The following is a 21,578-nucleotide window of genomic DNA, read 5'->3' as shown; positions in this document are numbered from 1 at the left end:
TAAAGAATATATATATTATATATATATAATTTTTTTCTTTCTTTTGTTATCTAGTCCTGGCTTACTTTCTGAAGTATTGCTTTTGATTGGGATTTTTCTATTAAATTATTGGAATTATTTTGTTACCAGATGGCAAAATTTTATAGTTAGGTAATACTTGCATTTCATTATAAATAATTTTATTCAATTTTTTATTAACTCAAAATGAGTCCTTATTTAAAATTATTTAAAATTAATGTCACATACTGTTTATAGTAATGCAAAATTGTGCAGCCAGTTTGGAAAATAGTTTGATAATTTTTTTTTTTAAAGATTTTATTTATTTGACAGAGATGAACAATGAGAGAGGGAACACAAGCAGGGGGAATCAGGGAGGGAGAAGTAGGCGCCCTGTGGAAAAGGGAGCCCACTGTGGGGTTCGATCCCAGGACCCTGGGATCATCACTTGAGCCAAAGGCAGATGTTTAACAACTGAGCCACCCAGGCACCACGACAAATTTTTAAAAATAAAATTTAAGCATTCATTTTTCTATATAGCCCAGCAGTCCCACTCCTAGGGATTTTCCAAGAAAAAATGAAAACCTCTGTGCACACAAAAACTTAACATGTAAATTATTTTAGGATTTTTATTCATAATTGCCCCAAGTAGGAAACAACCCAATGTCCCTAAACTGAGGAACGGATGAACTATGGTCAGTCTGTACATTGGAATGCTACCACCTACCCATCCAAAGGAATGAATACTACATGCGGTGACATGGCTGAATCTCCGAAGCCTTGAGTTAAATGGGGAAGCCAGTTGTAAATGGCTAGATGTTGAATGATTTCATTCATATGACATTCTTGCAAGGGTGAAACTATAGAGAAAAGAGTAAGCAGGGTCTAGACTTAGGGGGAAGGGAGGATCACCAGAGGACCTGGGGTTTTTGGAGATCGATGGACTTGTTCTATATCTTGATTTTGATTGTAATAATTAAACTTTCAAAAGATGACTTCTGTGATTTTTTAAACATTTATACTTTCAAAGTTGTTAAATCTTAAAACTTTACAAAGATTTTGAACACTGTGTTCTTTGAAAGCGACTGTTCTTCCCTTAAAACTTATGAAGCTGGACTATGATCATTGTGCTGCCTTATTTGTGGAATTTGTTGTTTACAACCCTCACCGAGTCTTTTTTATTGTCCTAAAATGTGGCCATCATATAACATATACAAAACAAAGTTGATTTTTTATTTTTCAAAGCTTGGGGCAATTTATGCTAGTCAACTAACCAACTCTGAAAGTTTTTTTTTGATTGTTAGAATTTTAATTTTTTATTTTATTTTATTTTTTTAAATATTTTATTTATTTGACAGAGAGAGATCACAAGTAGACAGACAGAGAGGGGGAAGCAGGCTCCCTGCTGAGCAGAGAGCCCAATGTGGGGCTCTATCCCAGGACCCTGAGATCATGACCTGAGCTGGAGGCAGAGGCTTAACCCACTGAGCCACCTAGGTGCCCCGGAATATTAGAATTTTTAAAAATAATCACAATCTTTCCTAAGACTTTTAAGAATAGGAATACTCTTCAAGCTAATAAAATATGTATATACACATATGTAATATGTGTGTGTGTATATATATATATATATATATATATATATATTTTAAGCAAGCCTATATGATGCTTATAACTACCAAGTTATAAAATTTCAGAAAAATAATTTGAAAAGATTTTTGAAATACATAACTCATTCTTTAACTGAGACTGGTTTCTCAGTGAGGAGTCCTATACTCAAGTTGAAGTACTTTTCTTTTCTTTTTTTTTTTTAGGATTTATTAGAGTGAGAGAACATGTGCATGCCTGTGCCCACCAGTGAGGAATGGTGGGGGAGGGGCAGAGGGTGAAGGAGAGACTCTCAAGCAGACTCCCTGCTGATTGTGAATCCCAAGGCAGGGCTCATCCCAGGACCCAGAAATATGTGACCTGAGCTGAAATCAAGAGTCAGATGCTAAACTGAGCCACCCAGGACGCCTATATGAAATAGCTTTGATGGGCAAGAGAGAAATAGGGATAACAATAACTGGCTAAGCGTTTCCTCAGTTAAACTAATTTGTAAGGAGCTTAAGATATGCTAAGGGGCCATTTATAAAACACATTTGCATCTAAACTGGAACAGACGTTAATTTTCTCAAACAGTTTTCAAATTATATAAATGTACTCTTACTGCACAAACATGATATACTATTGTAGGCACATAATATTATACATTGGTATCATAATGATGCTTTCACATGTCATAATAAAATAAGACTTGCCAAAATATATTTTTTAAAAATTCATTTAAATTCAAATTCTTTAATATTTTTCCTGTTGAGTAATCTCCTTTTTTTACTCACAATGAAACTGTCAATAAAAGTCTCCATATTTGTTTGTTAAATAGCATAAATAGCATACTTTTCTGCCTAGAGATAAAATTAAAGACATACATTACTTTAAATACTTAAGTACATTGAAGTTTTTATTAAATTTTGTGGATGTGCTGATCACTATAATCTAATGCTACACCATCCCCCTCCCCCATTGTGGTAAAATTAAATTTTGTTCAGCTGCTATTGTGTAAATGGCAGTGTTAGATTATACTTAAATAAGCAAAGATTCAGAGACTCATTCTTTGGTTTAAATTAAATTTCACAGCTACTGTGGATACCAATTAGGATGTCTCCTCTTTTAATCTGTTGGACATTTGTTGTTGGTACTAAAGGAACAATGACAAAACTCATTCTTATACAATGAAATATTAACTGCAGCTTTTGAAGAGAATCATTCTTACACACACACACACACACACACACACACACACACACACACTGATACGGGATGATTTTTTCAGCCATAGTTAAGTGGAGAAACAGAAGGTGAAAAATAGCAGCTATAGTATGCTTTCATTTATATTAAATGGACCCATAAAAAAGAAGGAAGCATGAGTATGCGTATCTGCTTGTATGCTCATTATACTTTTTCTTTTTTTTTTTTTTAAAGATTTTATTTATTTATTTGACAGAGAGAAATCACAAGTAGATGAAGAGGCAGAGAGAGAGAGAGGGAAGCAGGCTCCCTGCTGAGCAGAGAGCCCAATGCAGGGCTCGATCCCAGGACCCTGAGATCATGACTTGAGCCGAAGGCAGCGGCTTAACCCACTGAGCCACCCAGGCACCCCTACTTTCTGATAATATGTAGGAAAAACCTGTTAAAGGAAGTTGCCTCTGAGAAACTGAGTGGGAATAATTTTCATTGTATAATACTCATATTTTCAAAAAGTATATTAAGTGTCTAAATGGCTTTTAATTCTGGTTTTGTATTAGAAGCACCTTAGGAGCCTTAAAAATTCCTGGTGCCACCCTTCAGAGATTTTTTTTTTTTAAGATTTTATTATTTATTTGACAGACAGAGATCACAAGTAGGCAGAGAGGCTGGCAGAGAGAGAGGGGGAAGCAGGCTTCCTGCTGAGCAGAGAGCCTGATGTGGGGCTCAATCCCAGGACCCTGGGATCATGACCTGAGCTGAAGGCAGAGGCTTTAACCCACTGAGCCACCCAGGTGCCACCCCTTCAGAGATTCTGATTTAACAGGTGTGGAGAGGGTGTAAACACTGGTATTCTTTTTATTTATTTATTTATTTTAAAGATTTTATTTATTTATTTGACAGATCACACAAGTAGGCAGAGAGAGAGGAGGAAGCAGGCTCCCTGCTGAGCAGAGAGCCTGATGCGGGACTCGATCCCAGGACCCTGAGATCATGACCTGAGCCGAGGGCAGCGGCTTAACCCACTGAGCCACCCAGGCGCCCCAACACTGGTATTCTTAAAAGGGGCTCAGATAGTTCTCCGTTGTAGTTCTGATAACTTCTGAGTCAGATTTTATAAGTATACTTGTATAGATATAAAATTTTTAAATCTCATGTTCTTTTAATTAATATTTAGAGCTATTATATGAATGTAAAATCATTTAAATTCAAAGATACATAGCTATCTCTCAGGCTGAGACATGTAACTTGAAGATTATGAGTTTAAATAACTTTTTTCTCTACCATGAATAAAACCTAGCATGATAGCATATTATTTTTAGAATTGTATATGTCCAAGATAATTTGACTATATGTTAATGTGATTACTCATCATTAGAGGATTATTTTCTTATTAGTTTTGGGTGAGCATTTAAAAGAGTCCAGCTAATTATTATTTTTAAAATTCCTTTCTTGCTGGGATTGCATAGGATGAATGAGGCAAATTAATATTTAGGATTATATCTTCATTTCTTTGTAGCTGGAATAAGCTCTGATCATAGCCTTGAAGAGATAGATGAAAAGGAAGAACTGAGTGAAGTGCCCAAAGATGAGACTGAAAATATTTCTCTGAAGTCACAAGCCATTCCTTTTGGATCTACTGATATAATAAATACACTGAAAAATGATCCTGACTCAGCCCTTGGCAATGTTACTGGAGAGTCCTCACAGAACTCCAAAGAAGAAAAACAAGAAGCTAGAAACACAGATAGACAGTAAGTAGTCTATTTGCTGGAAGTGTCGGTGATGGTTTGTTTAATGAGTACTAGTCTCTGAATTATAGATCTGATATTATAAACACAAATATAGTAGTTTCTTTAGTTTAGACTCTGTTCACCATCATTATCAGAATGCTTATTAATAAAGTATCCATATGCATGTTTTGTTTTTAAATAAAATCAAAATCAACAGTTCTGGTATCCCTGTGTGAGACAAACCATAGCATGTAGTTAATTTGTGACTCAAATATAAAAGTATCTCTTTGAAAAATATATGTTTATAAAAAATAAAAAATTAATTTAAAAAAATGTAAAAAAAAAAGTATCTCTTTGTTTGTATTGTATGGGTTTTGCGTATTTTCTGTTTGATCTAAATGAAACATTTAATTTTTAAGTTTCACCAAATGCTTCTCAAGAATTTTCACTGATGTATAAAACAATTCTGCATATTAAATTATGATGTTAAGTTACTAATTTAGTTTTTATAGTTAACTTTATAATGCTGAGAGAGCACTTTCCACTTGGCCCTAGGAATTGAAGTTAATACTACAGTATGCTTATATTGTGTTAGAAATGCCACCTCACGAGTAAAAATGAAATTAAGTAAGCAAAGTAAACCATATTCATCAAAGTTTTACTATAATTTTCATGGGAGTGTCACCAAATTAAACCCTTCTATCACTAAAAATAAGACAAAAAAACAGTTGAGGTCAGCCCACATCCTGATTTGCCAGAAGTTGGCTTTGTCAGATGAAAGACTTAAATATTTCATTCAGTTTCCTTTTTCTTTAAAAGACAAATAATAATAACAGAAAGACACTGTTTTTGGAAAAGTATCCATTTTACCAGGCTTCTTAGATCCTTCCTTATAATAGGACCACTCTTTGAAAGCTAATGGTTCATAGCAGCATTTCCTCTCAGGTTTTTTTTTATATTTTTTCTTTGCTATTAAATTTCCAGTATTTGGCAGAAGAAAGATGATTATTTCAATCCATCTGTCTTTGGAAATTATTGCCTCTTTTCTCATCTGGCGCGTGCACGTGTATGTGTGTGTGAGTGTTTAAATAGTATCAGTATATAACATATAATATCCTGTTTTGCAGAGGGCCACACATAATGGTTTATGATGCAAGTAGTGGAGAGAGGGTAGTTGACAGTTTAAGAAACTTGAAGTCATTGGGCCCACACCAGGAGAATGGTGAGTTCCATAAACACTAATAGCCAATGTTTTCAGAGCACTTACTGTATGCCAAAGGGCCATTCTTAAAACTTTATATACAATAACTCATTTAATCTTGTCTATTAACTCATTTACAGGTCTGACTATTTTCAGTTCCACTTTATGGTTCATTGAACCACAGTGATGCTATGTAATTCACAAGGGTTCCCGTTAATTAGTAAGTAGCGGACCCTGGATTTGAACTCAGGCAATATTACTGTCACAAGTGCTATTAACTACTGTGTGTACTGTTTTTGTTGTTAAATCTTAGACGTTGTTTAACCTAGATCTTGGATCTTAAAGATGTATACTCTGTGCATCCATTTGTGATCTATTTCCCTTTTTTTTCTTTTTACTAACTCCCAAGTCCAAAACTGTTTTACTTAGGTGAAACTTGTCTACATGATTTTTAATCTAATTGCATAATGTTGACATCTAATTATGTGATGTTATTTACCAGTATCTTCCACACCCCAACTCCCTAGTCAAGATGTTTCTTTGCTTTGTTATATTTCACTCCATTCTGTCTTTAAAACTATGCTCATTTTTTTTCTTTGCAAGACATATGATTTCACCCATTCATTCAACTATCCACCAAATCCTGTCACTTCACTAATTTTGTTACTTGCTTACTAGAAGCCATGTATTTCTCTAAAAGGTCTTGTCGGCTCAACCAGATTGGCCAGTCTTTTGGATCAGAGAAATTACAGAAATTACATCCAATACTTTGAATTCCTCATAGCACCTAGTAGAATACTGACCTATTGTTAAACTATACAAGTCATCAACTTAAGATTTTTTTTTTTGACTTTACAATGGTGTGCAAGTGATACACACTCCATAGAAACTGTACTTTGAATTCTAAATTTTGGCATTTTCCTGGGCTAGCAATGTGCTGTGTGATACTTTGGCACAATGCTGGGCATCAGCAGCTCTGGCTCCCAGTTGGCTTTCCAATGGTAAAAGCCCTCACATCTGCCACCATTCTGCTGTTCACTTTCAGTACAGTAGTTAATAAGTTACATTAGATACTCAGCCCTTTACTATAGAAGAGGCTCTGTGAGAGAATGATTTTGCCCAACTGTAGGCTAAAGTGTTTTGAACACATTTAAAGTAGTATAGTATTCTGTAATATTCTGTAGCTTAGATGTACTAAATGCATTTGACTTAACAATATGTTCAAGTTATGATGGAATAGGTTACAGTGTAACCCTATCATTAGTTGAGGAAGATCTGTACTTAAGGTTGAAGTTCAGAAAAATGACACTACAGAAATAGAAGATGCGAGGAATGCACGTATTATAAGAAGATATGAAGGAATTTGCTTATGAATTCTCATAGTCCAGTCTGTTATATTAATATACAAAACTAGGTGAAGATTCTTAGAAAACATAGGCATATACATATTCATATTTGGATAAAATGTTGATTATTCCAGTGTCACAAGTGGATAGACTGATGTAGATATATGTTGTTTTACCTATGTAGGATGTGTTGGTTATTTCAAATAGGTCTCTGGTTCATTTTCCCCATGGTCAATACCATCCTGAGATAAAATACTTAGAAGTTCTAAAAGTATATAATTTCCCCATCCTTTTCCTCTTGATTCAGTTCTTCACAACATACATTCTGATGGCCAATAGAATTTTACTGAGAAATCATGCTGCTTCCTTTTTTTAAAAATGATGGATCATTTTTGCTAAGATTTTGGCATCAAAATCTTAGTGCTATGGTCACAGGTGTATTTCTATAAGAATATTTTTTTGGTTTACATTTGATTTGCAATGACCTCTGTTAACTCTAGGTGGGGTTTTTTTTCTGTTTTTTAAAATTAAAGTATTTAGGCAATTTTTAAAATAAATTATTTTTATTATCTTAAAAACAGTTTTATAGTTTTCTTCCTTTTTTATCTACATTATGTACTTGTTTCAATCATTCTTCTGACAGATGATTCATTTTGTAGCTGTTGTTGTCAGTTTTGAGTAGGGGAAGGAAAGGATAGTACAAAATTTACCTTTTCCTTCTACTGGCTATCATTGGAAAATGACCTAACCATTTGTTGACATTGGTTGGTGTCATTATCAGGTATGTATGGGGATGGATTAGCTACTAAATCCAGCAGTGATCCCAGGTTTCCAGTCCTGTCATTGGGAATAATTGTGAGATTTTGATGAGAAATTCAGAATTGGTGAATAGTGAAAAATAGACATTTGGAGTTCCAAAAGCAATTAGTTAGGGTTTATAGGGAAATGAATTTAAAATATGTTGATTTACTTTGTTTTGGAAAATATTTCTGTTGTGTAACATAGGTATATAGCTATGCCTATATTCACTGGAAAATGAGAAATAGGCAAGAAAGAAGGGAATACGTTTACATTCATTTCCTGGTACCAGGGACCATTTTTTTTTGTGCTTATAGAGGTATTGACAATAGTACTTTTCATATAGATATTAAAAATACTTACAAACCAAGTAAAAAACAGCATAGGAAGAAATGTGTCTTTTTCATGAAAATCAAATGTGTCACAAAAGTTAATAATTATGAGTCATTGAGAGGTCACTTGTATAGAAAACAAATATTCTGCAAATCAGTTGCATTTTTTAAGGAAGAATAAAAATTAAGTCCATTTGAAAATTAGATATTTAATTTAAGAACTTGCAACATAATAGAAAATTTAACCATGACATAATTTTTTTCTCTTGCATGCATGTTTCTTTTTGTTCTGGGGAATATCCTACCTAATTAGCATGTTACATAAATGACATATGAAATATAATACATATTTTCACCTTTTTACATCTGAGGAAGCTGGGTTTGGCTCAGAGAGGTTAAGTAACATATAAGTCCAGCTGGGTTCTGGACTCAGGTTTCTATGATGCCAAAGCCCAAGCTGTTTTTCCTGATGCTCTTACCTGCTTTTATATCATTAGTGAGCTGAAAATTATCTGTAGAATTCAAACCAACCTATTTCAGTTTGGGGGAGGCAGGCATTGAAAACTTGAGGTTTTTCTACTTTGTTCATATTTGACTTAGCAATATTTTTTTTTTCTCTCAGTGGATCAAAATGAAAGAATTGTCACTCCACCAAACACAGAAGATCATATGAAAAATGGAGTGAGGAGAACAATAATCAACGTAGGAGGCGTTGCCAAAAATAACAATGTGGACACGGAAGTTGACAGACTATCAGACTATCAAGCGCATAAAACTGATACCGCTGACAGTTACAAGGAGAATCACCTGGCTGCTTCATTAGTACAGGACCCAAAACTGAATCAATCCAGTGAAGAAAAGACCAAAATGCAGGATGCAGCCATTCAGACCATCCCTTCTACTGACAGCTCTCATGGGAACCACCGAGATCATGATTTGTCTGATTTCAAAGTTAATGAAAGTGTGCCAACTCCAAGTAACAATAAATCAACTCGGCCCTTCTCTTCAAGTCCCCAGGATGCTGTAGATGCCTCAGGAACATTCAGGAGTCAGGGCCTCCTAAATGTACATTCAGAAAATCAACTCCCCATTAAAGGTCCAGTTGGTTCACACAGTAATGAGGATCTTTTGCCTCCTATAGATGGGGTTGATAAGGATTCAGCTATTTCTCATGGGAAGAATTATCCATTGTATAGACAGGACTATGATCCCAAGCCAAAACCTTCAAATGAAATCACGAGAGACTACATACCCAAAATTGGAATGACTACTTATAAAATTGTGCCTCCCAAATCCTTGGAGATATTGAAAAATTGGGAATCAGAAACCACTGGGGATAAAGATGATCAGGAGATACATACTTTAGGAAGAAAGCACACTCATGAGAGTTTGAAAGAAACTGCAATCCAAACAGAAGATATTATTTCTGAAAGCCCGAAGGTGCCACAGGCAGACGTTCAGCTGAAGCTTCCCCCAAGAACAGGGCATCTAGTGCACAGCGTGGAGAGCTCATCCCACCTCGCCATGGGAAATCCTCTGAAGCCTCCTCCCAGGACGACGAAAGACACAGGTACAGCTCCATTTGTGCCGAATTTGGAAGATATAAACAATATTTTGGAGTCAAAACTTAAATCTCGGGTTTCACATTCCCAGACCAAACCAAGTTCTTTTTTCCTGCAAATGCAAAAAAGAGTTTCAGGTCAGTATGTCACATCTGCAGCTGCCAGGAGTGTGCATGTGGCCCCTAACCCCACTCCACAAGAACTACTAAAGAAGGAGGGGGAAAGGGATGTGATACCACCTCTGGAGGAGCAAACTCTTTCTCCCTTAAGTAAGACAGCTCCATCCCTTCCACAGCCCCATACAAAAAACCCTCAGGATGGCAGCAGCAGCCAGAAGCCCACTGAAACCTCTCCTCCTCCCGGAGCTCCAAAACCTGCTCCTCTTCTGGCCAGTCAGTTAGCAGCACTAAATCTGAAGACTTTGAAAACTTTTGGGGCCCCGAGACCTTACGTGAGCTCTGCTCCGTCTCCCTTTGCCCTTGCCGTGGTGAAACGATCCCAGTCTCTCAGCAAAGTGCGCCCAGAGCGGAGCGACGAGGGTGCGGCTGCCCCCCCTCCACCTGACGCAGAAGAAGGGAAGTCTCCTTCTGAACATCAGGTTGTGGGCATCCCACAGCTGTGTGTGAGTGAGGAGGTAAGGTGACCGTTTTAAAAATAAGGGATTCCAATACAGCCTGGTTTCAATGAGGGTCGACAAGCATGTTGGTGTTTGTGTGTGACTTAATTCTGAATTCCTATTAATCTAATAGCAAGCTACCATAGGGGTAAAAAGAGAAGTAATACATAAAATCTGATTATTTACTCTCAGAGCTATTATTAATTTAACACGATTAGGTAGTACTATAAAGGTCATCATTCTATAATTGTATCATTAGCAAATACAGTAATTTAAAGTTTCTTTGCTCCTACATTTGCATAACTTACTGCTTTATAGTTCTGATTCTATTTTCCTCTTCTGCTTTTCTCAGTTTGTTAACAACTTTTCTGGATTTTCCGGTTTCTTTTCTTCTCCAATTCTACCCAATGGCAAAATAGATAGTTTTAATTATATAGAAACATAAGCAGTATTTATAGACTAGATAAAATAACCAAACATTTCCCAGCTAGACATTTTCAATCACACACACTCAACCTCAGTTACCAAACATTGATACATTGAAATAACTTAAACTAAAACTAGAGTTTAAATATGTAATTTTCTTAATTTCCCATTTTTGTTAATTCAGTGTCAACTTTACCAGTTACTGGTATATTGACTAAAATATCATTTAACCACTGTCTAACTTTAATAATTGACATAAAAAGGGACATTTGTTGACTTCGTATTTGGTCAACTGAGTGTTATAATTTGGTAGATTCAAATAGTATAGTCAGAGGAAAGGATGACATTTACAGTATCAATTACAATAATCCCCTTGCAAGTTAAAAAATATTTTGTTTACCTTTACTCTGATAGTGTTTAAAGAATACGTTCAGATTTGTGTGACAGTTCCAGAAGTATTTTACAGTACTTTTCAAACATTCCTAGAGTAACAGAACATTAACCACACTGCCAAGTAAAGATTTTTTCCATAGTCTCAAAGCAATATTCATCTCGAAGGACATTTCTTTGTATATTTCACATTTATATTTCTTCGCTTTGATATAATGTCAGGAAGAGATATATGGTATAGAGATTAATTCTTTACTTGGGAACAAAGCCTGGGTTTCTTCTTAGGATGGAATGCCATTCCTAAACAACAGAAGTTTGATTTAGATAATACAGTTTTTGAGTCATTGCCTGAACTCCATTTAGCTCATCTTTCGTAAAGATGTTTGGCAGTTTAAAAAAGACATTTTTAAGATTATTTGATAATAGTTCCAAGTTAAATCAGTTATTAAATATTCTTTCCTAAGAAGCTTAATTAAATTTCTGATTCTTAAATATGGAGATTCCTAATACTTATTTTTAGTTCATGGGAAAAATAAAACATGGTTATCATTTAGCCCCTGTGACTTCCAGAAACACAAAATAAGCTATTACATGTAGCACAGTCATTAATATTCTTTTATTATAAGGTATGTTAGATTCAGCCAATATAAAATTGTCAATTTGTCCATTTTGTTCTGTTAAAAGTGATAATTTCACAACGTACTATGTTGTAACTATAAAAGTGTGGTTTTTTTTTTTTAGTCTGTGGGATTTTTATTATTATTTATTTAGCTCTTCTAGCCAATTCTCACTGGCAAAATCAGCATCATTTGACTTAAGGATAGTAAAATTACCAATGTATTCTTATAGCAAAGAGATGTACCACTTTTCTTCCTTAGCCTCATGAGTTCAAGACAAGAGAAAGTAATACCCTCATCTTCTAGCTGAGCTCTGGCAGCAGAGATAATTCAGTGGGCAAGGAAACTAAGCTATGTCTGAAACACCAGTGTGGCAAATAGTGATTCTTAAAGAATATTGATGATGACATTTTTTTAAAAAAATGACTCATTCTTCACTTGGTATTCATATAAATATTTTGCATTTACTTTTATAGGGAAATAAGTCTGCACATAATGAACAGAAATCCCAAATACCATCTCCACCTGACTGCCCATCATTCATTCTTAAGAGACAAAGTTCTTTAACATTCCAAAGCTCTGACCCAGAACAGATCCGACAGAGTTTGCTGACTGCAATCCGTTCCGGAGAGGCTGCTGCCAAACTGAAAAGGGTAAGTTTTCTTTATCAAATGAGTGACAGTGGGTATATTTTCAACATTGTCAAACTAATACTTAGGGTAAGTTGTTTTCTGGCTTTTGAATCTGAATAGGGAGGGTGCCAGAAGTTACTCTTTGATGGCAAGGGTCATTTTTGAAGTATAAGCTGAAAGAATCCAGAGTCTTACACATACTTAAAAATATGTCCGGTCTGTTTTCCACACCATTGGCCAGGTGCAGAACGTGGGTTTTACTCTTTATTATATGACTCTACATAGAAAGTACCCTGGACTCTTATTTTATAAATTATATCAGCACAGTAAGAAAAAATTCTTTCAGAAAAGAAAATCCCTCCTTAATCTAGAAAAACTGCACCAGCAATATAAGAGCCTGTAAGGTTTTAGTCCTAGCTCCCACAGTGGTCAAAGTTCACTGCCCTATGCAGGAGATTGGGTGGGGGTGGGTGTTGTTTTGTAGATTAGAAAAAAGTATAGGGAAAACCTAAGGAATTTAGATGACATCGAATATAGAAACTCTGGTCTAATAGTGGCCTGCCTGAGTGGCTCGCTCCTCTTTACTGAGGTGCAGGAGAACTTCAGGTCTCCTGATTTAACTCTCTTTGGAGCAAATGCCAAAAAAACGTTACAGTGAATTATTTGTAGGTGAGTTTCCTCCCTCTGTCACTTTCATCCACTCAGAGAGGACGCACGTGGTGAAGCTTGGAGCCTGGCATCATAACAGACTTCCCAGAGACTGTTGTCTCCCTAAATGTCTTTCTTGTTCTCCCCTTAGTTGTCTTGGTTGCAAGTTCCTCAACACCCAAGACAAGAAAAGTACTCATTATTCCCCTGACTCCCTAGGCATTTTGTTTTGTGAATTCCTTCTCTAATCATTTTAGAAGCTATTTAGAGAAGAGTAAGAGATTTGTTGAGCAAAACACTGAGCTCAACAGAAATGAAATCTGCGAAGGGACAGGAATGCTGCAGAGAGAGAAAGAAACAGGAGGGCATCTCGGGCACATCTCCACGGCTGGCCCTGCTTGCGCTAGCCACTTTTCTCCCTGTGTTTCAGCGGAGCCATGAGTGACCGCTGTTTTCACGTAGAGCTCGGCACTCCCAATTGGGCAAACAGGAAGATAGGGCAAAATACTGCCTGCTGTCAGGAGTGGAGGAAAACGTGAAGGGGTAATTCAGGGGACTAGGTTTGAATTTTGTCAGGTATTTGTAGAGTCTGAATTTAGATGCCAGGTGGCAAAAAAGCAAAAAATGAAAAGTGGTTTTGAATACTAAAACTGGTATTTCACAGGTCATAACAGTTATATTTTTATGGGGAAATAGGCCCATGCAAATAAATTGTACATTCTCACTTAGGGAAATATTTCTTTCTAATCTTTTAAATTAAGGTTGAGTTTCAAATCCATCACTTCTGATTTAAAGCTTTCTCAGTTCAGTACACTTGATAAGCATTTTTTTCGTAAAGATTTTATTTATTTATCTGACAGAGAGATCACAAGCAGGCAGAGAGGCAGGCGGGGGTGCGGCCGGGACACAGGCTCCCTGCCGAGTAGAGAGCCCAATGTTGGGCTTGATCCCAGGACCCTGAGATCATGACCCGAGCTAAAGGCAGAGGCTTAACCCACTGAGCCACCCAGGCATCCCTTGATAAGCATTTTTAAACACAAAAGTACTAAACAGTGAATTTTGGAACACTGAAAAAAAAATTTAAAAAAAATTACCCAAACTAAAACAAAACAAAACAAAAAAAACCCCACTGTACTAGATACTGGGGAGAGGAAGATGAATAAAATGAAGCCTCTGCCTTCTGGGTGTTGACAGCCTGAGACTGAATAGCAGTGGTGTATCAGGTCCAGGGGAGAACCAAGGAACTACACAGAAAATCGTTGCAGTACCTTTGTACTAAAGTCACTGGATACAGTAACCCATTTCAATGGCTACGTCGCAGAAAACAGTGCATGAAGCTGGGAATGTCTTTTCGGCCAACAGAACTGTACAGGCAAGCAGCTGTGTGCTTGGTGTTCTGGGCTCTGAATTGGCAGTCTCTTCACTTATAAAACTCTCATTGCTTCCAGAATGAGCTGGATGTGAATCAGCATAGAAAGCAGGCCCTAAATGATGATCCTATAATTGTACCCTGTTTCTAACTCACTACTTTAGGTTCTATCGAGGCTAAATTTTATCTCTTTCAGTAGGATATTATCGATAGCTCGGAGTCTTAGAGTGCCAGTTCCTAAATTTTGTTTAATGAAAATTCTTTACATAATCCATTTTATCCCAGTGAAAATGGACACAGGGTCAAGTAAAGTGAATAATATCCACACTCCATGATCAGTATTTCCGCTTCTAATTATATACCCTAACAAGGTGTGTGTTGTGTGCCGGGACTCATATAAGAATATTCATGAAATGTTGTTTGTAACAGCTCCAAATAAATATAACCTTAATATCCAAAAAGAGGATAAATAGTATATTCAAAGAATGGATTATCAAACAGCAATTAATTGGGCAAAATGCAGCTAAACACAACAGTATAAAGACCTATAAAAATATATATGTGTAAAGTTCAACAGCATGCGTAGGTGGCAATTATTTTTAAAAGTGAGGAAGTAATTATAGAAATCATGATAGGGTTACTTCCACATGGAAAGAAAAGGGGTTGCTGGAGGCTCGTGGGAGCAAGACAGGCACACAATTTAGAGGGAACCAAAAATATAAGTAATCAAGATAAATATTAATGCAGTATTTTTTAAATGTCTACATGATAGACATTTAGTGATAGAGAAAATGTCAACATTTTAAAGACAAGCTCAGTAGGGAGCTGGAGCTATTCTTTTCTTGGCCTAGGTGCTGGATTATATATATGTTTGTGTTTGTTTTCATTGGGTTGTTTGTTTACATTCAGGGCACTTTTCTGTACGTGTATTATATTTCAAAAAACATTATACTGCAAAAGGAAATAGAAATGGGCACAGGAAGGCTCTGATTCCTTGTGATCTTTGCTTAAGTCCCTTATTTCTGTCCTGTACTGAACATTTCTCCTGGTTTGTTTTAAATTCTAACATTTCTTTTATAGAACAACAGTGAGAGTGCCAAAAAAAATCTTCAGTGATTTTGACAGGAGGTTTACATTGTTCATCAGAAAGTTGGCTCCAGGTTTGCCTATATTTTGGCTCCCAAATGTTCAGTTTAACTCCAGGTACCAACCTGCCTTATGGCTCTGGTTCATACCCGAGTAATTAACCTTCATTTTAATAATTGATTCATATTAGAACAATTATCTAGTTGACTGCTTTAGTATAAATGTAGTCATGAACATGCCACGTTTTTTCATATTTCTTCAGATTTTCTCCACACCTTACCCCTATTTGACCCTAGTGTAGTCACAGAGATCTGTCTCGTCTTCTTACAAAGTTTCGGTAAATGCGGTTCAGTATTTGACAATATGTGTTTGGTGTTAAGATTTATATGTGAATCAGCAAATTGTTTTCAGAGCATAAGAGATTAAGGAACCTATTATTGTTGACTTGTGTTGATAAAGGAGCTTCTCTGGCTGCTCTCGGTTCTTGATGATGCTTCAGTTAATAAAGCTCATTACAAGTAGAATATAGGTTTGTAAAAATAAAATCTTAAAATACACTGACAAATGGTATTTAGTGCTTGATATTAACCATTCCTTCAGGATACAAAATTTATCTTTGGCTACATGGAAATCTGGAAGGAAGAAAAAAACTGGATAAGACACTCAGAATCTTGCTGGCTTATTTTATTTGTTTAATTAGTCTGCTTTTTATTCTTATTTCCTTGATTGGAATTTGAACAATCTAAAGCTTCAGGTTGGCACTTCTTTCTCTATATTTTTAAATTAAAAATAAATGATAGTTTCATAGTTAATGCTTCTCACAAGAATAAGAAAGCTAGGTGAATATTCCTGAAAAGTCTTTAAAGGGTAGACAGGCAACTAGCAGATGCTCTTATCAGTAAATTTGTTAATGTTACTTTTAAAAATATCTTTATTGTATTATGTTCATTATTCAAAAAGCTCAAGCAGTACCTTTTTACTTTATAATGTTTATAAAAAGTTACCGTATTCCATTCAAGAAATATCCATTGATCCTACACTGTGCTAGGCACTAAAATAAACACACGTATAATGGGGCATTAAAATAGACAAGGTTTCTGAACTCACAAAACTTATGAACTAGTCTATAATGTCTTCTCATGCTTGAAAGTTTAGTATACAAAATTTTAAATATCAAACAAAATACCATCCCCCCAAAGTAACTGCTCATGATAGATTACTGTGAAACCTTCCAGAGCACTTTTGTAGTATGTAAATGCATTTACATACCTACAAAAATAGAATCCTGTAAAACATTCCTGAATACGTCTTTGAAGTTTTCCATCTTATTATACACACACACACACACACACACACACACAATTCTTTTAAGACTACATAGTATTTGACTCTATGAATGAACCATGGTTTAGTTGTTCCTTACATTTAACCAGATTCTGGTTTTTCCAGTCTATAAATGGTGATACAAAAACATCTCTTAACTTGTATTAGAGTCATCAGTGTGTTTTTTAAATGTTTAAAACAAAATTTCTTTTACTTTACAAAGAGTTATGAGAACTACAATTTTGGCAGTTATTACAAAAATAATTCCTACACACTGAAACTTTTCAGACCAAAGTTACATAATGAAAAGTCATTACCTGTTTGCTGTTCATTGAAAGGAATCCCACAGGATTACTACACAAAATGCAGATGAGCTTTCCTTCTTCTGGTGGCAACTTTTCCTTTGTGTGTGGTTTTTTTTGTTGTTTTGTTTTGTTTTTTTTCCCAGGTGGATAGTGTCAACATTCTTCTACATTCTGGATTCATAGACAGTCAAGAAAGCTGATTAGTTTAGATGTCAATTTTTGTTTAATAAAAGGCAAAAATGAAGCACAAGGAAATCAAATCCAAACTAAATTTGCCCATTTTATTTTCCTTTTCACTAACATACTCTGTTGCTAAGCAGAATCTATGGCTTCTTGTACTTCAGTTTTCTTCTTGGGAGAAGATGATAATGTTCGTTTAAGAATCTAAACTAGCCAAATTGTAATATAGAGATTAACAATTTTTCTTAAAATATTGTCTTATTTTATGTATAATATTTCAAGATATTATACTTATTTACTGTCCAGAATGCATATGTCTTTTTAAAAATATTCTAAATAATTCGGAATTTCAAGCTACTTAGGAGTTTATTGGGAGAAAAAAACTACTTTTCATTCATTCTGCAATTGTTTTGGCATAACAGTCCTAGATTTGACTCTTTTAGCCCTTTATATGAAAGCATTTTTTTCATTTTTATTTTATTTCTTTTCAAGTGTTCCAAAATTCATTGTTTATGCACCACACCCAGTGCTCCACGCAGTAGTGCCCTCCATAATACCCACCACCAGGCTCACCTGACCTCCCTGCGAAAACCTTTTGTTTTTCAGAGTCCACAGTCTCTCATGGTTTGTCTCCCCCTCCGATTTTTTGAGAGTGAGAGAACACAAACAGAGGGAGGTAGAGGGAGAAGTGCAGAGCTCCGTCATCACAGGACCCTGGGATCATGACCTGAGCTGCAGGCAAACACTTACCCGACTTAGCCACCCAGGCATCCCTATATGAAAACATATTAAAAACAAAAGCTGCATTTTGTTATAAATAAGGGGTACCTGGGAGGGAAACTTCATGTTAATATAGATCACCAATACAATTTTAGAATTTGTAAAATTCTTTGCTTTGTGGAATTCACTTTATTTTTCTACATTCTCCAAAGCACTTTTGGGGAGCCAGAACTGATTTAGCAAAAAATGCTTTTCAACAGCTTGGCCTGCAGTCTGTTTGTGCTCTTGTCCTTTGAGTTGATTTGGTAATTTTGTAAAGACTAAGATGTGTTAATGGATTATTTAACTTGTTTGTTGTGGAAATAACAACTCTCTCATTTTTAATTTTATGGTAGAGTGAACATTTCTTCTTGATTATTTGTGATTTATTGAATACTAAATGCTAAATATTCTCATTTACAATTAAGCAGAAGTTAAAGTGTGGTAATTACTGAATATTAGATAGCTTTTCCATTTTAAATTGATGGGTGCAAAATGTGTTTCTTTCTCTTAGGTCACTGTTCCATCAAATACAATATCTGTGAATGGAAGGTCAAGACTCAGCCATTCCATGTCCCCTGATGCCCAGGATGGCCATTAAATGTTGCCTGTGATAATGCACTTCATCACCTCTATTTCAAGAACACCTTTATCCTAATGGAGAATGTTGGCAAATGTATATTCAGATGTACACTAATATATTGTCTATTAAAGTGTAAGAATTTGTGCTGTGGCTTTTAATGCCACAAGAAGAATTACAGAATTTATAAGTTATGATATTTTTGGCCCTTTTTTTTAATGGCCTTAAAAGTTGAATATGCTGCTTTAGAACTTTAAGACAAGGTGTTAATGACTTTCATTTTCTTTCAAATGAGAAATGGTCACCTTTTGTTGATTTCACTTACACATTCTCTACTGTGGTGACTTAGACAAAAGGATAAATTGAGATTCATAGACTTATATTTGTGTGACACATAAAGAGGTAAGGCAAATGTAGATATGACCTTTGCTGCCTCAGTGTTACAGTTTAATTGGAAATGTTTATAAGTTATATTAAAGTCTGTTTTGGCTGAAAGTATACTATAGAGAACTAATACCAAATAAGTATATTCGGTTCAACAGTTAATTAAAATGATGAGTCATTTAGTGAGCAAGTCTTATGTGTGCTTCCTGTAATTACGAAATCAATGTCAAATTTATGGGAAGCCCATAGTATTTTGATATTAATATGGACAGTTTGCTTTTTTAATCTTTAGGACTTAAGTTGCACAAGGAATATTTTAAATATTTTTTATATAATCATGACATTGTTGTCACACAGATATTATACATTTATGTGCCAGAAGCCTTAGAAATCACCTCATGACAATGTTGATCTATTGTGACAATTATTTCACTTTTGATATGCAGCAAAGAATAGGTGGGGGTTAGTCCATGTCCATATTGGAAAACTTCCAAGGCTACTTGGTGGTTCCATAAATCCTGGTTTTAATTAAAGTAAAATGATAAAGTCTTTATGTAGTTCAGATGCTAATATTCTAAATAATAATATATATTTACATTAAAGCTAAAACTGTTAAGCAAAACAATGCCTAACTTGTTGGCTTATAACTGTACTGGGATCTAGGGCTTATTCATGTTCTAGTCCTACTTTAAGAATCTAATCACTCTTTTATTCTAAAAGCTTGGTCATACAAGTTGATATTACGTTGGTTTTCACTGAAGCTCTTGGGATATCTGCCTTTTCAGAAAATGTGTTGATTTCTACCCCCCTTTCCCCCCCCCGTTTAATAAAAGCAAGTTATATATTTGGTTTGTGTGTGTCCACAGCATCTTTAGGAATTTCACCTGACGACCTATCTCTATCAGCCAGTAAACAAAAAAGTCACAGTAAGGTCTACCATCCATCAAGGCTCTCTAGGGTACATGTAGGCCCATTCAGACTCCAGAGTGCATGATATAATCATTTAAAATTCTTAGTATAGTTCCTGATACATGGCAGGGGCATATTAAATGTTAAATGTTATTTCTTTAAGTCAGACGTGAAGAGACCCTTATATATGGAAACTTAAGTTCTATTATTGTAAACTGTAGCAAAAAGAGTGACTTTTTGTAGAATTATGATTGATTATCCACTTGGTAAAAAAATAAATCTGGATCTCTACTTCAAACCATAAACAAATATATTTGAGTTGGATTAAAAGCATTTATCATTTTTTTGGAAAGATTTATTTATTTGAGTGAGAGAGTAAGGGGGCGCGGGGTGCAGTCAAGCAGACTCTGTACTGAGAGCCTAACGTAGGGCTCAGTCTGATCACCCTGAGATCATGACTTGAGCTGAAACCAAGAGTTGGACACTTAACCAGCTATGCCACCCAAATGCCCCTAACAATGATTTTTTAAAAGTAACTTAGATGAGTATATTCAAATATATTCAACATTTTTCAGACCTCAACATGGAAAAAAAAATAGGACACAAAGGGACATTCATAAAAGTATACATTTATATTAAAATTTGAGACTTATATGTATATTAAGTACTATATAAGTGAGAAAAGCCATAAGAATGTTTTTAATATAATCTATAAAAAAATAAAAATTCCTGGAAGTCATGAAAGACTACCCAAAAGAAATATGCACACTGAAAATACAAAAAAGATTTCTTACAAGAATAAATCTGAAAGGCCAATAAATAATGAAAGAATACTGTTCACTAATCAAGGAAATACTGGTTAGGACACAAGGAAGTACTACATCACACCCATCAAATTAGCAACAATTTAAGTTTCAAAATAGCAAGTGTTGTCAAGGACAACAAAGCAGTGGAACTCTTTCACTGTTGATGGGAAAACATACTGGCACAACGATCAAATTTTCAATATCTAATAAAGATGTATTACCATGTTTCCTTAAACAAGTACTTCTGCAGGTGCATAAGGAGACATTAACAATGGGGTCCTGGTGGCTCAGTGGGTGGGGCAGGCAAATCCCTCTTCAGCTTGTGAGTTTAAGCCCTGCACTGGGTATAGAGATTAAAACATTAAAAAAAAAAAAAAAGGGTCATGGCAGCATTGTGTACAACAGCAAAAGGAAGTCCTAATCAGCACTCAGCATTAGTACCTTCATATGATAGACATCTATACAACAGTCAAAATGATTAAACCAAGCTTATGCATGTCAACACAGATGCAGCACAAAAATGAGCAAAAAAAGCAAGTTGCGCAACAGTGCATGATTTATGACACCAGTTATATAAAATAGCAAAACAATACCGGATATTATGGCTGCATACATAGAAAAAAAAAAAAACACAGGTTTGCTAGTGGGTACCAAGAAATGAAGACTGGATTGGGGAAGATGGACAGGTGTCATCAGTTGTGTTTGCAGTATTTTATTTTATAAACTGCAGTTTGAAAACAAACACACTTGACCCTTAATAAATAGGGATTTGGCATGCCAATCCCCTGTGCA

The 21,578-nt window shown here is 35.3% G+C and overlaps 1 protein-coding gene across 7 annotated transcripts in view; it reads left to right on the top strand.

Annotated features, from left to right (window-relative positions):
• The window catches only part of COBLL1 (cordon-bleu WH2 repeat protein like 1), a 169,806-nt gene extending 149,886 nt beyond the window's left edge, over nt 1-19,920 (top strand). For all 7 annotated transcript variants that reach the window (XM_059394087.1, XM_059394086.1, XM_059394085.1 and 4 more), the window contains 5 exons: nt 4,304-4,538; nt 5,645-5,739; nt 8,817-10,390; nt 12,282-12,458; nt 18,622-19,920. In XM_059394087.1, the coding sequence (XP_059250070.1) occupies nt 4,304-4,538; nt 5,645-5,739; nt 8,817-10,390; nt 12,282-12,458; nt 18,622-18,708 (2,168 nt within the window). In that variant the 3' untranslated portion in view covers nt 18,709-19,920. The remainder of the gene's footprint in view (nt 1-4,303; nt 4,539-5,644; nt 5,740-8,816; nt 10,391-12,281; nt 12,459-18,621) is intronic.
• The last annotated feature ends 1,658 nt before the right edge of the window (nt 19,921-21,578 follow it).

This window comes from Mustela nigripes, chromosome 3 (assembly GCF_022355385.1).
Source record: "Mustela nigripes isolate SB6536 chromosome 3, MUSNIG.SB6536, whole genome shotgun sequence".
In the NCBI taxonomy this organism is placed as follows: Eukaryota; Metazoa; Chordata; class Mammalia; order Carnivora; family Mustelidae; genus Mustela; species Mustela nigripes.
The sequence above is the reverse complement of the archived record's forward strand: the minus strand, read 5'-3'. Positions and strand labels throughout refer to the sequence as shown.